General features: G+C 39.5%; 1 protein-coding gene across 6 annotated transcripts in view; it reads right to left on the bottom strand.

The window, feature by feature from the left end:
* Positions 1-361: 361 nt before the first annotated feature.
* Positions 362-17,877, bottom strand: part of ANK3 (ankyrin 3) — a 332,342-nt gene continuing 314,826 nt past the window's right edge. For 5 of the 6 annotated variants that reach the window (XM_047825329.1, XM_047825328.1, XM_047825332.1 and 2 more), the window contains 2 exons: positions 13,774-13,854; positions 362-1,779 (listed from right to left, as the gene is read on the bottom strand). In XM_047825329.1, coding sequence (XP_047681285.1) covers positions 13,783-13,854 — 72 coding nt within the window. In that variant the 3' untranslated portion in view covers positions 362-1,779; positions 13,774-13,782. Of the gene's footprint in view, positions 1,780-13,773; positions 13,855-15,350; positions 15,411-15,522; positions 15,607-17,877 lie in introns of all 6 variants that reach the window. The other variant, XM_047825334.1, reaches the window with a different exon arrangement.

Here is a 17,877-nt window from a genome sequence, read left to right on the forward strand (position 1 = left end):
AGAGGGCAGGCATGACATGGCCCCACAAGTTGCCCTCTGGAAATGAGAACTGTTGTCAAATCTTGCTTTTTACGGGAAGTTAGAAATTTGGGTTCTTATGTAAAATCTCCCAACTTCTAAGCACCGACCACAAACGCCAACTGCAAACAGCATGAGGGACGAAAAGCCCTGGAGGGTTCCTGGAGCTGTCAGTTGACAACTTGACATGCGGTTGCAATAAGCCCCAATTCCCCACTTTTCTGGGGGCAGCACAAACAGGATGAGGGCAAAGATCACTTGTCGGTTAATCTTTAATTCTTGGCTCCTCCACGAAATGCACATTTTGCCAGAGAACACAAGGACACTGTAGAGCACAGGTGGGTGAAGAGTTTAACACAATTTATTTTATGCTTAAATAATCGACTAGGTCATCCAGTGTATGGTTTTTCATACATATGTCATTAGAGCTATGTGTCAATGAATGCTGATTTTATATGAATATAATCAACAAATTAAAGGATTTCACCAAAACCCAAATAAAAATGCCCTTTAAAACACAGCAGCCTTATTAACCTAATATGACACTGCTAGAATGGTTACAAATGATTGGCTTATTCAAAGGTGTCTACATCTTATAGCCAGTACACAATACAGTAATAATTGTACAGCGTGCTGCCATTCTACGAGCTAAGAATTTCTGTTTAGTCCATTTTAAATACCCCTGACTGGGGCCTCTTATGAGCACCATCCACCTCTAAAGCGGCAAGCATTACCCCCTTTTAAGCACTAACAGCACCCACCCTCCCCCTAAAGCAACTACTGTATAGGGTTTTTTTTTCATTTTTAGTTCATTTCATTGAAAAATTGGCAATAGCAACAAATATTAGATGAAGGGCTTTGTGTTTACAGATAAAATCTTCTGTGTTGCAGTATACTGTAGTGTTTGCAAAATTGGAAAAGATTTAATCAAAATAAGGTGATACACATGCATCAAAATATTAGTATTCTGAAGAAAAATTTTTTTCACAGAACTACAGAATTCCTCATTTTGGGAATTATTTAAATTTGCAGCAGATTTTAAAGATTTGTTTCTGTTTTTTAAAATCAAGCTAGCAGTTTTGCATATACAAACATTATAATTGCTAATATACAAGAATCAGTGAAGATTCCCCCTCCACCCAGGACCCCTCCCTCCTCTTCTAGGGTGAAGTCACTTGAGACCCCTAGTATGTTAAATGCATTTGCAATATTCTGTTTGTGTTCTAAGAGGCAGTGCCTTATCAACATTTATTCTATTTTTCTGTTAGAATTTATACAGTGTTATTATTTACAGCAAAACTATAGATGTTTTAAAAAAGAAACAAATAGTGTTTATACCCTGACAGTTTGGGTCCAAGAAAAATAAGGCGAGCTGTTGTGGAGTTAGTAATTTTAGTGTTTCTCTGTGATTTCATCATCCCGTCTTCTGTCCCTTCTGGCGGCAGGAATTTCTTCCTTTTGTAAATGACACCAAATTACTTAGGATAAACTGTTAACAGCATGGCTTCTTGTATATACACTGCATTGCTAATTGCACACGCGCCAATCCTGGGAATGAAAGTGAATTTCCATGCTCTGTAAATTGGCTCATGCTAAATTAAAATGTGGGTAGATTTCTTTTTTTTTTCTTTTTGCATAAAAAAAAATCATGCCATTAATGTGTGGAAGCAGCAAACACACACACCCTTCTCCATGAATTTTTACTTCCTGCTGACATCTCTTCCATGAATGTCTCAATACTGGCAGTAAAATTACATGATCCTGTGGAAAGACAGACAAGAGGGAGTGAGGTTAGCTTGCTTTCTTCTTCCTTCTTTCCTTCCTTCCTTCTCTTTCTCCCTCCCTTCCTTTCTTCCTTTTTTCTTTTCTCTTTTCTTTTCTTGCCTTGCCTAAGCCTTCCTTCCCATTCAACAGAAAAGCTTAGAGAACGAAGCCTCTACTTTCTTATGGGGTAGTTTAACATGATTCTTTTTACCAACACAATCTGTTAGGTCAAAGCCCTGAGGTGTAGCTGAAAGCTCTTTGAAGGCAGTGACTTTTTCTAGGTAACCCTGTGATCTCCAAAGCACACTCTTCACTGTTTGTGTGGTTTTTGAGATTGTGTTGGAAAAGACCCTCTTCTAGGGCTCTATCTCTAACGATCAGGTTACTCAGATACTTGGGAAAGCCATTTACAGCCCTTTGGGCCTAGTCTTATCTATAAAATGAGGCTCACAGAGGTGCTGTGTGGGATTTCCATCAACATCAAAATATCAGGGGTCTGGAGTTCTCATGGGCATAAAGGAGCCCGGGATATTGAGTCAGAATAGAGCATTTCAGGAATGTCCATATGTTTTATAAGTGCTCACTCCCCAAAGTACAACTAATCTTTCAAAAAGGGAGAACAGCATCATTACTTCATTACTCTGGAATTGCTTTTCCATGCACCGATTAAAATGAAAGACTGTCTTCCATCACTGCAAAGAATACTTTCCCTCCTCCTGCCCCACATCAGTCACGACAAAATCGATTCATTATATTTGAGCTTCTTTATGGAGGCTGAGAACGTCTTGTCTTACTGAATAATAACTGCATAAAGTCTCAGTGTTTTATAACCAGTCTTAATACAAAGTAAATCAGCTGCTTTTGCTATGAACTCTTTCTTCATAAAACAAAGTTTGCCTACATATAGTTCATCGTCCTCTCTCAGTGTGAAGCGACAGACCTGAATACTGGCCCGAGAACAAATCCCAGCCCCTGTGAAAACCTGAGGAAAGCAAGAACAGTTGTAGGAATAACCGTGTTCACTCACTGGTAAGCAGCAGACCATTTGTGCAGGCCTAGAAGCACCAGCAGAACTGGGTTTCTGTTGGGGCCCAAGAGTGTCCTCAGTGACCCTGAGTTTGTTTACTTACCCCAGACAAGTTTCTGTCTCTTTAAGAGGGATCACCCAGGATACCTCAGCTTATGTAAACATGTTAGTACAGTACTTCCTCTGTCTGCTCTACTAGTTCTTGCTTCCTTTTTTGTGCTGAAAGTGCTACTGACCAGCATGCCCCAGGTCACTAATGCTTGGAGCCAAGAACATCAAAGTGTCAAGTCCTTCTGGAGTGATTTCAATATCTGCCCCCCTTCCCAGGATTCTGCAAAGGTTGTAGAGAAGGAAGGTGACTTATTTGGGCAGGACATGCCCTAGAAAGTGGGCAAATCCAAGTAGGATCAGGATTTTCTCACCTCTATTACCACTTATACCTAATCTTCTGGGCACCAGGGTTCTTAGATGGCCCTATGATGATGTTACCCCCGTGGTCTCCTTGTGTCTTCCTAGGGAGGCTCCTCAGCAGTCTTCTCTAGTTGAACCCCCTACCCCCCACACTGTACAGCTTAATCGACATATAATTTACATGCCATACAATTTATTGTAAATATACAGTTTAATAGTTTTAAATACATTTATATAGATATGCAATCATCACTACAACCCAGTTGAACTTTTTTTTGTTTTGCATCCTCTCTTCCAAAAGCCAATCCAATTTCCCAGGTAAATCTTGCCATAAGAAGCAAGGTGTTTCTCCTATCACCCTGTTGCAAGCAAATGTTGTCTTTTATAGAAATATTGGATTTGTTTCTATAATTTTTTAAAATGCTATTAATTATGTCCATTTATATTCAGGTATGGTATGGGTGATAGTTAAAAAGAAATTGGGGAGTGAGTTCCTCTTGTAAATCTCTCTTGTTCTTGGTCATACAATCAGAGTGTGTTGGCCCTAACCACACGGGGTGCAGGAAGGTCATTCATTGGATAAAAGACTTTATACCAAGTACAGTGTTCTACAAAAAGCATGAGTGCCTTGGCTGAGAGACTGTATACCTATTATAAAATATTGACATCTTACAAATTGTGATGAGAGCGCCATCTGATGGAAAGGTGTGATGGTAGGGGCCATCAAGATGACATTTCAGAAATAGAATTTGAGTCCTTTTTTCTTTTTGGGTTTAAGTAATACATCTGAGACAGAGGCCTTTGCATTTAGGAATCTGTCTTTGGGTTTTGCATGCTTTTCAAACCCAAAGGTAGTAGAAACAAACATTCCTTTTAATCATTTTACTATATATATATTTTTTTTAATTTTAAGAAACATTTTTGATATATAGAAAAACAGCTATCAGTGTATTTTCATGGCAGTTTATATCTTACAGATGAATGTTGTACTTTCCACATCCATTTTCAAGTCAGGTGTATGCTTGAGTTAGAACCACAATTTCCTTTACAGATCCACATACTAGTGGTTTTTAGCCCCTAGGGCCCACCTTAAAAACAAAACAAAACAAAATCACCTGTCTTTAGTTTGGTATATGAAGCTTTCTGCAGTTCAGCCCAATCAGGCTTACTGTCCACTACCCTTCAGGGAGAAGCTTTTTTCATAATCTCCAATGGTTCTCAAACTTGGGTGCACATTAGAACTATCTGGGGAGACTTAAACCCAGTGTCCAGACCTCATCTCATGCCAATTTATTTAGAATTTCTTGGGGTGGAGCTCCAAAAAATCAAAAAAGCCCTCAAATATCAAAAAACTTTTTAAAAACTCTCTAGATTATTTGAATGTTCAACCATGTTTAAGAGGCAACCATATATTCTAGAACACTGCTTCTCAAAGTCTAATATCTTTATGTATCACCTAAAGTATCTTCAAATGTGGATTCTGATTCAGTGGGTCAGGGTAAACTCAGAGATGCTGCATTTCTAACAAGACTCCCAGGTGACACTGATACTTCATGGACCACACTTGGGGGAGCTAGACTGTGTGCTAGTCAGCAACACATTGGTTTCCAACTTCTTTTTCTTTTTCTTTTTTTTTTTTTTTTCAACGTTTATTTATTTTTGGGACAGAGAGACAGAGCATGAACGGGGGAGGGGCAGAGAGAGAGGGAGACACAGGATCAGAAACAGGCTCCAGGCTCTGAGCCATCAGCCCAGAGCCCGACGCGGGGCTCGAACTCCCGGACTGCGAGATCGTGACCTGGCTGAAGTCGGACTCTTAACCGACTGCGCCACCCAGGCGGCGCCCCTCTTTTTCTTTTTTTAAAGTAGGCTCCATTCTGGGCATGGAGGGACTGAACTCACGATCCTGCGAGCAAGACTTGAGTTGAGATCAAGACTCGAGCTGAAATCAAGTTGGACGCTTAACCAACTGAGCCACCTAGGTGCCCCACCAACTTCCTTTTCCTTGCTCATGATTTTGTATCCACCTATACTTCTCCCCAATCTTCACCAGTATCTAACTCCTCTCCATCCTTCAAGTTTGTTTCAAATGTCATCTCCATGAAAGTATAGACTCCGCTCTCCCTAAGGAGATCGGCCTTGGCAGGTTAACTGTTACTCGTCTTTAAAGACTTAGTTCTGTTACAGCTTTAGGAAAGAAAGCTTTTTCTAGTATGCCTTTCTTATAGCCTACTGAGAACCCAGATTTGTCATACTATTCCCTTCCATCCCTACCCACCTCTCTTCCCTTCCCTTTTTTTTTTTCCTCTCTTGAGTTACAGAAGTCATGGGACTAAAAATATTTTTTCCTAAGCATTAATTCTAGTTCTTCATGTAAACATGATAAACTACAGTGAAATTTAATAATTCCCAGTTCATGGAGATTTGTTAAACAAATACCAGCCAGTAAATGGTTTTTTGAGTTTGTTTTTTTTTTTAATGACTTGTGACTTTAAAAATACTTGAGGTCATAGGGCCAGTTTAAAAAAAAATACTGGGAAGATATTGATTTATATTTTGGTTGTGAAAAAGATATACTAATTAAATAATAAAATTGTACAGCTATTATTATTAAATGTTATGTGCCAGGCACTGTTATAAAGTGGCTTAGCTCATTTAATAACAATAAGGTACTATTATAATCTTGCATTTTACAGATAAGGAAACAGAGCCACAGAGCTAGAAAACAAACCCAAGAGAGTGAACTTGGTACATAGTAGAGCTAGAAATGGAAATCAAACCACCTGACTCTACAATCCTTGCTCTTGACCTCAGAGCCAAGGCTTTTGGTTAATTAGGGATTTTTTTAAAGGGTAAGAAAAGTAAAAACAAACAAAACTAAATAAAAACAGATCTTCTCCAAATAAATTCAGGGAAAATATTCTGAAGTGAAGCAATTCAGGCACCTTGGATTTCTGGAAAGCAGAATCAGGAGATCTGGGTTAAAATCCAGATCTGTCATTAACTAGAGCCATTGGGCTTTTATCTATCTCTGTCCATTCCTTAGTAAAGAGGAATGAGAATGCCTCTTTTAGTAATTTCCCATGGAATTTCTCTGCTTTTGATGTTGGTATACTTCAGAATACTTTCAATTATTTCACATCCCTTGTTTCTCAGAGAATTTCAGTGATGCTGCCATTCCAACTTCTTCCACTGTTCCCTCCTGGCACCCGTCGCATCTTCGTCTACAGGCCACTGGTCCTGGCTGCCTTAATGCTACTACTAGCTGAACTTAGTACTTACTATGGGCTTGCCTGCCGCTATCTGAAGCAATTTACTTGTATTAACTCAGCTAATTCCCACAAAAACTTTATGAGGTTTGTTATTCTTACCCCAGTAGAGGTGAGGAAATGAAGGCATAGACCCCAGCTAAGTTCATGTAGCTAGTAAACTCCCTGGCAGGTCCATCGACTCCGGCCACTTCACTTCTCACCCAAATACCAAAAATGACAACACTATGATCTCCAGCCCAGGCTTCTCTCTCTGATCATCATCAAATGTCAAGGGGCCTGCACGCTGACTATCTACAAAGCTACTTCATCACCCAGGCTACGTCAATCACTAATTTTGATTTTGTGGTCTTAGGTTCTATGATTTTGTTAATAATTACCCTACATACCTATAACCCTGATGTCTTTAACTCTAGCTCTTCTCTCCCGACACGGAACTAATCTGGTTCCTCAAATCTTTTCTCCGCTTTTCATTCTCTCGGTTCCAGTTCAGGCCCTCCTCTGTGTTGCAGATCTGAGGGCCTTGTGTTCAAACTCTCTTCTTCCTCTACTTCTATCAGAGTTACCTAAATCATATCTGATCATATTATTTTCCTGCCACAAAGCTTCCAGTACCCAACTGTATCCAGGATAAGAGCCAAACTCCTGAGCAAAGCACGTATGATTCTCCACACTGCTGCGTCTCAAATGCTACTCTTTCTTCAAAAACTAGTTCGGGGCGCCTGGGTGGCTTGGTCAGTTAAGCGTCCGACTTCGGCTCAGGTCATGATCTCACGGTCCGTGGGTTCGAGCCCCACGTCGGGCTCTGTGCTGACAGCTCAGAGCCTGGAGCCTGTTTCAGATTTTGTCTCCCTCTCTCTGTGACCCTCCCCTGTTCATGCTCTGTCTCTCTCTGTCTCAAAAATAAATAAACGTTAAAAAAAAAAAAAAAAAAACTAGTTCAAATACGTACTTCCGAGAAACTTTAAAAGACCTCCTCTGTTGGAGGGAATTATATCTTCCAGTGGTTGCCCTGAGCATTTTGTTATATCATTTATTACATTTATGTATTTTGATTTGTGTGACTTATGATCATGTGTGCCTCTTGGACTAGACTGTAAAGTTATAGTGGGCAGGGATTCTCTCAGATAATAATGTCAGACTTAAGATAGTATCTTACAATGTTGTGCTCTCCCTACTGCCTACACGGTGTGTGTCACAAACATTGCACATAGTAGCTAAGAAGCAAAGGAACTCTAAATGTGCATGGTCACCTGCCTACAAAAGCTTGTTAGCTGATCTACATTATAGGAGGGTTTCTCTCATCCACCACTATGAAAAACCACACAAGTATACTGCAGGGTTGAGGCTGAACATGTAGGTGATCTTAGATGATAGGATATAGAATAGCTTGGAGATGTCTAGGAAGGAAGAAGTCAGAGGCAACCTTTTAACTCTATTCCTCTTCAAAATCTTGTTCCTTGGGAACTCCTCCCAGGCTCACTTTAATCCTCTCCGTAGGGGTTTACATCTATTCTCTCCCGTTCCCTTTCTCGGGTATTCAACATTTACCTCTTTAGTGATAACTCTAACATTTCTAGAAGTGCAGCCCCAACCTTTCTGCAGAGCTCCAGACTTATATATCTAAAACAATACTTGGAAGTCTCAAAAGCAGTTTAAACCTAAATCTAAGCCTGAATGCTTGATGTCGTTTTTAAAAAACCCATTCTACTTCTGTTCCTTTCTCTACTGCCCTGTTCTGTCAGCCAGAAACCTGGGGATCATTCTTGACTCAACCCTTCTCCATCCTCCCTGCCCCTCCAAAGTAATTTACCTGTTGATTTTCCTAAACCTACTGCCCAGGTCCTAGCCCTGTCACTACTATGGCTTAGTTGAACTGCTCAGTAACCTAACCAGTCACCTTCAGTTTACTCTTGTTTCCCCTCCAACCCATTCTCTACATAATCTACGTGCGTTAAAAAAAAAAAAAATGGGTCAGGCTCTTGGCTAAAATCCTTCAGGGGCTTCAAATTCTTTTAGAATGAAATCTAAAGCCTGTTCTCTGGCCTGTGATGATGCACCCCTCACTTAAGTCATCATGTGCCTGCCTCATCCACCACCAGCTCACCAGGCTCTGGTGTACACTTCTCTTCTTTCATTTCCTCAACTATGCCTTTTCCCGGTCAACGCCTTTGCTCATGTCATATCCTTTGCTTGGAGTCTGCTTCTCCTCTTCCCCATTCTTTTCATGGTTGGCGCCACCTAGAAGTTCTTAGTTTAAATGTCATGACTTCTTTTCTTCTTAAAGATTTTATTTTTAAGTAATCTATACACCCAATGTGGGACTCGAACTCACAACCCCGAGATCAAGAGTCACATGCTCCACAAACAGAGTCAGTCCGGTGCCCCTATGTGTCATGACTTCAGAGTGACCTTCCCAGCCCCCAAAAGTCTAAATGTGTTTCCGCATTATTCTTTTATTGGATATTGGACTTTGAATTTTTAGCCCTGAAGCATCTGTTCCACGCAGGCTGAGAGATTAGGAGGGGCAGGGCCCATGAAAGTTTTCTTCACCATCATACATCTAGCCTTTCCACTTTTAGCCAGGCAGAAGGTCAAATATTTTTTGAAGGAATGAAAAAAATGAACCAACTTTCTGGTTGAGAAAAAGTGTTGCCCTTGGCAAGCATTGTCACTCTTGGCTTCCACATGGCTGTGAGATTCTGAGCATTTCCCCAGAAGAGGTTTGGAATACAGCTGCTCCACAGTCTTTTATGGCTACATCTGGGGACCTTCCTTTGCTACAACCTCACTAATCAGCCCTCTAATGGTACTTATGAAGTAAACACTTAGAGGTTACCCCCTTCAAAATGGATGTCTGCTTTATTTTAAAAAAGAACAAACATCTATGAGTATTTTCACTGTGTAAAATATGAGGACATTTACTATAGGTTGTCTATGTACATCTGTTTGATTCAAAATTTGCTTTTAGGTCTCTAAGCATCATCAACTACTATTTAACTATGAATATAAGTTAAGAACTTAGGTTCTGGATAAGTTCAAATTTATTCTTTTGCTTATCAGCTGTACAGAACTTTGAGTAAATCATTTAACTTTTCTCAACTTCGGTCTTCAGAGTAGTACTTACCTTACAGCATTGTGTTGGGGATTATATTCAGTAATGTACGTAATGATCTTACCTAGTACCTGGCGTATAGTAATCATTTGCTAGAACATGACTATTATTATTCAAATTGTAGACATACAGCTAAGTGTCATAGAAAGGGCACTAGGTAGAGTATCAATAATCTTGAGTTTAAGTCCTAGTTCTACCAATCACAAGCTGTGTGACAATAGAAATGTCATTGACCTCTTGAGCCTTGGAATATTCATCTTCAAAAGGTAGCAAACAAAATTGGCCTAACCTATCTAGAAGCTTCTTTGAAGGATTAAATAAGACAAAAATGTAAAATCACTTTGTAAACTATAAATCACTATACACTGTGTACAAATCTTTATAGCTATTGAAAGCCATTGGCTTTTCCCTTACATTAAAAACAGGATAACTATGACTCAGTACTAAAGAAAAGCAGGGGCAGGGTTCAGATAGCTCAAAATTTAGCTGGTTCTAAAATGGGAAATAAAAATTTTGATGTCACCATCTGAGACTCCGTGAAATTTGGCAGCAGTCTACTTGCTTAGTTGTTTTTGTTATTAAAAAAAAAAAAAGGCAGCCAGCAGGCTATAAAAACTCTCAATATATTTGCAAATTGATTTCTCCAGAGCATGCATTCAGTGTCCTGGAATTCCAGTGGGTATTCTTGGACTCATTTCCCAGGTTCACTTACGGAAGGTAAATACCACGCTGGAGAGTAACGTGAGGCTTACAGTCAAATCACTGTTCTTTCCATCTGACACATTAAATTTGCTTTCTGCTGGAGTTATTTTCACATTCATATGACTTCTACCTGACTTTCTCTCTCCTTTGAGTGGTGTAGCATGTGAGCCAAGGCCCTGACAACTTCTTTATGGGGTGGGTTATTTGTAATTTTAAGGCCTCTTGTACATTTAGTGACCATGTCATATCTAAAGGACCTAGCACAGTTGTATTTTTTTGGTGTTATTTATTCACACATACTAGGTGGATGTTGCTCTAGAAAAATGGTTCCGCTGCTATGGGCAACACTTTGGTTCATTTCCATCCAGTCTGAACAAGCTGGCAAATGTTGAGGTGCATACTGAACTCTCTTCTGGATTCCTTTCGCTTATCACTTACAACGGCTTAAATGGACTAAGTCAAGACTGCAAACTCATGCTTAGTGCTTTATTCATCTCTATGTATCTAGATATGTCTTATACCAGGAACAGCTGCAAGACGTACATAACAAGTGGGTTCATTCTAGGTATTGACGCACTGATGTCATCCATCATTTTCTCATCTCTCACATTGTGTGGAAAGCAAGTCATGTTGATGTCTCCTGATTCAGTCTGCCTCCTACCATCCTCCTGGCCAAGCCAGCACCTATAATAGTTTCTTACTCGGTTTTCTGTTCACCCATTACTGCCCCCTCTGGTATGTTCTGTGCCTTTGCAGCTAGAGCGAGTGATGCAGAACGTACACATTGGACCATACCCCACCCTTGCCTGAGACTCTTTCTTCACTGCTCTCCTTCTGCTTTTAGTGTGCAGACCAGAATCCCTACAGAGAGGCTCATGAGGCTGGACAACTCCCACCTTTCCTACCTCTGCAGACCCAAGGGTCAAACTCTCTGCCAGCTGCACTGACCTGTTTCCCCAGATTCTCCCTTCCTGTTCCTCCCCATTCTGGCCTTTGCAAAGTGCTGCTGCACATGCCTAGAAGGTGACCCCAGACACCATCAAACTTCCCTCTTCACCCAGTCATGTTGTGTTCAGTCTTCAAAACTCAAACATCACTTTTTCAAGGAAGCCCTCCCTGTCACCTCAGACCTCAAGTCTCCAGTCAACATGGTTGAGGGTGTTAACGGTGTTGGCTCTGGTGGCAGGTTTGTACCTGTTTCTGCCAACTCTACGTGATGTTGGGCAATCTGAGCCCTATTTCCTCATCTGTTACATGGGGATGATAGGGCATCTGTCCAAGAGGGTTAGCTGTGAGAATGAAATGAAGAGCAGAGTAGAACACTTGGACGAGTATATATGGTAAATATTAATTTCAGAATGTTATGCAGTTCTTGGTAGTTTTCTCAATGCCATTATACTAATGTGATTAGTTATGATTGGTTAACATTAAATCCCCAAAACATAAGCTCAGTAAGGGAAAGTACCATGCTTATGTTGTCTACTAAGAGTTTCTCATTGCCTACGCAGAAAGCGTCACAGAAATGAAGTGAAATAAATCTTGGAGTGAATAAACATATGGTAAGCTTTTTTGAGAGGAAGGGATTAGGAGTTTATCTGGGCCTGCAATAATAAACACAGACCCTCATCCCTGCCCTAATTCTAACCCTAATCCTAGATCTTGGGGAAAAAATGATTATATATATATATATATATATATATATATATTACATAATATGTATATATTATGTTATATATGTATATGTTATGTATACATACACATATACAGGTATATATATATATATGTATATAATATACATATATATGTATATATACATACAATGGGATATTACTCAGCCATAGAAAAGAACAAAATCTTTTCATTTGCCACAACATGGATGGAACTAGAAAGTATTATGCTAAGTGAAAGAAGTCAGTCAGAGAAAGGCAACTACAATATGATTTCACTCATATGTGGAATTTAAAAAACAAAAAAAAAAAATGAGCAAATGGGAAAAAAAAAGACAGAGAGAGGCAAACCAAGAAACAGACTCTTAACTATAGTGAACAAACTGATGATTACCAGAGGGGAAGCTGGTGGGACGACTGGGGAAATAGGGGATGGGAGATAAGAGGGCACTTGTGATGAGCACTGGGTGTTGTACAGAAGCGTTGAATCCCTATATTGTTCTACTGAAACTAATATTACATAGTATGTTAACTATACCGGAATTAAAATAAAAATTTAGAAAAAGGAATTTATCTCAGCCTTAGTTAAGTCACAAACAAAATTCAGAGCAATGAGACTAGATTTCTCAGTTCCTCATGTCCACACTGCAGTACCAGGATTCCGGTCACTGGGGAAGAGAAGATCTGTCCGAGTAAAAACTAGAATCTATATGCTCTTTGTCATTTTGACCAGTAGGGCTAAGAGAACTGCTGGTGCACATCCCATGAGAAATCATGCTACTTCACCTCACGGACTCAGGAGACCTTTTCGAATTCTTTTCAAAGCTCCATCTGCTTTTTTCATGCTTAGGAAATGACCTTTCATAAGTATAGCTAAAGATAATAGGATAACGTAAAACTTAGAAAACAATGTTTGTTAGAAATATCCTCATCTATGAAGAAAAGTTCAGACAAATTTAAGCAAATTCACCAATATTTCCCTTAAAAAAAAAAATAGTAGTCCAGGGGTGCCTGGGTGGCTCAGTTGGTTAAGTGTCTGACTTCAGCTCAGGTCATGATCTCACAGTCTGTGAGTGTGAGCCCTGCGTTGGGCTTGTCCTGACAGCTCGGAGGCTGAGCCTGCTTTGGGTTCTGTGTCTCCCTCTCTCTCTGCCCTTCCCCTGCTTGCGCTCTGTCTTTCCTTCAAAAATAAATAAACATTAAAATTTTTTTTCAAAAATAAAAAAAAAATAGTCCATTTACCTTCTATTTAATTTGCCCTGGTTTCTGGAAGATATACCAAGTAGCATATAGGGATCTCGGCCATTTAATTTAAAATGGGCAACCACTCTATTTCAATGGAAATTGAATTCTCAGAGGCCATTCTGCTAAAATGGTGAAAGGCTGGATGTGCACAAATCTCAGAGTGCATCAGTGAGAACTAACTGGTTGTTGCCAGACCGGCTTCCTGTCAGGCTGTATAATACTACCACATTTCACACGGAGCCTCTACTCTTAGAGGGGACTCAAAAATCACTGTTTACATTTGCTTCTGGAAACACCATTTACATTTAAATTCCTGACTAGTTTGTGAGGAGAAAGTTTATGAACTGTGACTGGAGTGTGTGTGTACATTGCATATGTAAATATAAAAATAAGCCCAATAAGTTCATACTGGATATTCAAAGCTGGAATTCAGTGAAAAAGAGAGGAGGGCAGTGGATGGGGGGATCTGAATCACTCATCAAGAGAAAGGAGAGGTTTCACAGTGAGTTAAGGCAGACTGTTGTTGCTATGAGCACACCTATTGCCTTGACTAACCGTTTACTGTTATGAATGGCTCTTCTTTTCCATATGACGGATTTCCTTCTTCGCTGTCTTCACCTTATAACCTTCTCCCTGCTGTAAAAAGGAATGTATGTGTTAAGATTTCACAGTGAAAGAGTTTTAGTCATAGAGCGGTTCCCATTCTGGTCCCTTGAGGCTGGATTAGGTAAGTGAAACACAGTTTAAAGCACTTTGTCACTTCACGTCTCAAAATACACACAATCTATTTGGCGTAACCACACAAGCCTGGCATCATCGAGGCAAGCTAGAGAGCACCGTCAGAATGAATACAGTAACATAACTATACTTTGGAGTAACTTGATAGGTTAGTGATAAATAAAAGGTTAGTGACAAAAAAAGAATAATAGTAACAAATAAACATTTTTTTAAAGGTTAGTGATAAATTAAAAAAAATGAGTTAGCCTGTTCGTTTACTTGTAAACTAGAAGAAATCATCACCAAAGCTCTCAAGGCACCCAAACCCAAATTATAACAAATATTAGTAAATTATAATTTATTTCTTCTTAAGCCAACAGAATTTTAAGCAATCTGTTGTGTTGAGACTAAAATTTCTCAGGAAAGCACTGATCATGAACTAAACACCATAGGAATGTTGTTGATCTGAGGGACTTTTTTTTTTTTTAATTTGTGGAATTACCAACCCCTTCCTCATTACTGCAGATCAAGCAATCATCCATTTTCCATAAAACAAGACCTCTCTTCACTGAGCACCAGGGTTACTTTTCCCTGAGAGCAAAACTGTACAAATACTCCACTTTTCCCAGCTTTATAACAGAAACACAGTAGCCTTTCCAATCTTTTGAGTTAGTCTTGAGAAATTTTTAGTGCACTTTTTCTTATGTAAACACAGGCTATTGGAGTTTCTATTTTCAAAATGAGAAAAGGAAAGGAATGACAAATAGCCAGAGGTGTTTTGTCTGGGAGATGGAGTTTCATCTGCTGAGTTACACTGCACAGTGGTTAAGATTAGTTCTTTAACTGGCACATTGCATATGGGCTGTTATAAACCCAGAGAGGAGAGCCCTCCTCGGGTTAAGATGAGGGAATTCAGATTTCCCTTTGTAGAACACACTGGAAAGGGAAAAATGTATAGATTTGATGTGAGCTTTTTGCCATTCTAACATTGAAACCCTGTACCTTTGCTGGAAGTGAGTGCCCTCCCTCAGGTGCTCTCCACCCTCCCCCTAGGCAGGCACTAAGCTTCAGGCAAAGCACTGGGTGGGAGGCCAAATTGGGGGTGGGGGGGTGCTGCCCAGGGGTCTGGTGGTGAGAGAGGGTTTTAATTTTATTTCTCTCACATGCTGTAACCAGCACATTCTACTCTCCATAAATGAACTTATTTCTGAAAACTCTGAAGACAGTAAAAAATATATAATGTTAAAGAATGTTAAGAAGTCTTTTTCTTTGACCCTGATCAAATGCACAGGATGTCAAAAGCAACAAACACTTCAAGCTGCCACACTGCAGATGCCAGCCTGTTAGCAGCGTATTCTAGAAAGTTCACAAAGCGTTTATCCTCTGCTTTTTCTCTGGCAGCCCCTCTCCATTACCATCTCATCATGTTTTCTCTCTTGTGGGATAGCAATTCGTCTTATTACTTTCCGAGTGATCTGTAGGAAGCAATAGTGAGATTTTTCTGTTTCTGTTTCAAGTGGTGACACTACAGCAAACAGTAGAAAAATCTAAATCCCAAGAGAAGCGTAAAATCCCAATGATGATTACTTTTCTGGTGATGAGGTTGCCTTCTTCATCAGTAAATTGTTCTTCTGTGACAGATTCACCAGGAATGTTTTTTGCTTCCTCTCCCTAAAGGATGTGGCATAGAGATTAGCAACATACTAGATGGACAGATCTCCACAGCACTCCATAGGCCACACACATGCTCTGCAGAGTTTTAGAGAAAGAAAGTATAAATTCTGCTTGCTACTCCAGGGCAAAGGGAAAAGGCTGACTCCTCTAATGGTTACTTAGCAGGCCACAACAGTCAAAGCAGTAAGCCTTAGGTATGTACAAGACTGACGGTTAGCAGGCAACTCCAAGAAGGAAAAATTATAAAACACAGTTACACAATGCTATATAAACCAAAAGGTTTCATTTTTTGAAGAAAAAAAAAAAAAGTCAATGATTAGAGCTCTAATTAGATCGCCTCATTTTGAGCACTGTGTTTCTGAATTAGTCCTACCAAATCTCTAAATAATTTTTAGGTTGTATTTTCCTTAATCTAAATTAAGATGGTACCTTAGTTGGGGCATTACATTTATTGTCTTTATTAGTTTTTTTTTTTCATTTAAAAATTCATTTACTAAGGGTAAGATAGACTTTTTTTAAAAAGTGAAGTTCAGAGTACTGACAATGTCTTGTTTTTATTTAAAACTGAGCTTTTTGGAGGTATTAAAATGAGCATAACTATGTCCGATGGTGTACACAATTTCTGAATACTATCTTCAAGTGAAGGGGTCTTATGTGATGATTGATCATCTAATCTCTATTGCCACAGACAAAAAAAAGAAAAGAAAAGATCAGTACTAAAGGAATTTAAGATGATGATATCTTTCAGTTAGTGACTGTTATCTGATTTACAAGGGGAAACTGTCAAAGATCTTCCTCTGGTGAATTTAAAAAATGGAATAAAGTCTTAACTCCCCAAGTTGGGCTCATATTTTCCAGCTTGGTAGATTTATATGGCTCCTTAATATCTCCCTTTTTGGCTCTATGATTGTACAATAAGAAAAACCAGGGGCGCCTGGGTGGCTCAGTTGGTTGGGCATCCGACTTCGGCTCAGGTCATGATCTCACAGTTCGTGGGTTCGAGCCCCAGATCGGGCTCTGTGCTGACAGCTCAGAGCCTGGAGCCTGTTTCAGATTCCGTGTCTCCCTCTCTCTCTGCCTGTCCCCCACTCGCACTCTGTCTCCCTCTGTCTCAAAAATAAATAAACATTAAAAAAAAAAAAAAGAAAAACCACTCAGAGAGCAAAAATTGGGCTATATATGCAATATATAACCTTCTTCACTGGTATTCAACATTCAGTTAGTGCCACTTAGTTTGGGGGAACAAGGACAAACATCTTAAGTGCAGACCTACTCTACAGACCTAGTGACCTGCTAGTCAGACTTCTTGGTGAAAAGGTGGCTGGGACAATGCTGTAGAACAATGTACTGTAGTTGTTGTTCACCTGATGTTATTTTAGGGAAAATGGCAGATCACGAAGTTGACAGCTACATTTCTGGGAGAGCCAGGATTCTAACTCTTGCAGTGTTGTTGGGCTGGAAAGGGTAGTAGCTCTGATAATTTTGTCAGCACCAGCCAATGGTGAGAATGTTCTATGACTGCTTTATGTCACAGCCAGTAGAAAGGCAGAGCCGGTTTAAAATGACAGGGTAAAGACTAAAACATTACCTTGTTTTGCTGCCAAAATTGTTTTCATTCTTTTCTTTTTACAAAATGACTTTGTATTCTTCTAGATTATGGGCTCATAGCTCATGACTGGGTGAGACATGGGTTCATTTTCCTCACTGTGGTAGAGAGGGAGGGAGGTGGGATGAAAATAAAACGTGATGTTTCTTGCTGCTCATGTTTAGCTCCCTTTGGCTCTTGCTTATGATTTGCTTCAATTAGCACAGTTAAGAGAGGGAAGGGGATTGGAAAAATGTAGAGGGAGGTCTCATGCTTAAATGCACTAAAATCTGCAAAAAGTTTTTTATGGAAGTGTTATTTATATTTGCTGTGGGTGGTTTCATATATTTTGGGAAAAAAAATGAATTTCATTTTATTTTGAAAACAAAGGCATAAAGAAGCAGAAAAGCCAATAATAAGAGGTGATGAAAGATTTCATTACAGTTTAAACATGAAAAAATGAAATGTTTTTGAGCTAACTCTGGGAAATGTCTGGTGTTTTGCATAGTAGGTAATTTGAGGATCCCAGGAAAATCCAGTAAAGTAGAATCCTATTGGATACATTATGAATGGACCCTTTTGTGGGGAAAGATGCCAGTTAACTGTTTGGAAAGTCTCTGACAGAAATGTGAAAGAAGGTATATTTATAAATATAGTGAATAATAGAAGTAAATGGATTTATA

Source organism: Prionailurus viverrinus, chromosome D2 (genome assembly GCF_022837055.1).
Source record: "Prionailurus viverrinus isolate Anna chromosome D2, UM_Priviv_1.0, whole genome shotgun sequence".
Lineage (NCBI taxonomy): Eukaryota > Metazoa > Chordata > Mammalia > Carnivora > Felidae > Prionailurus > Prionailurus viverrinus.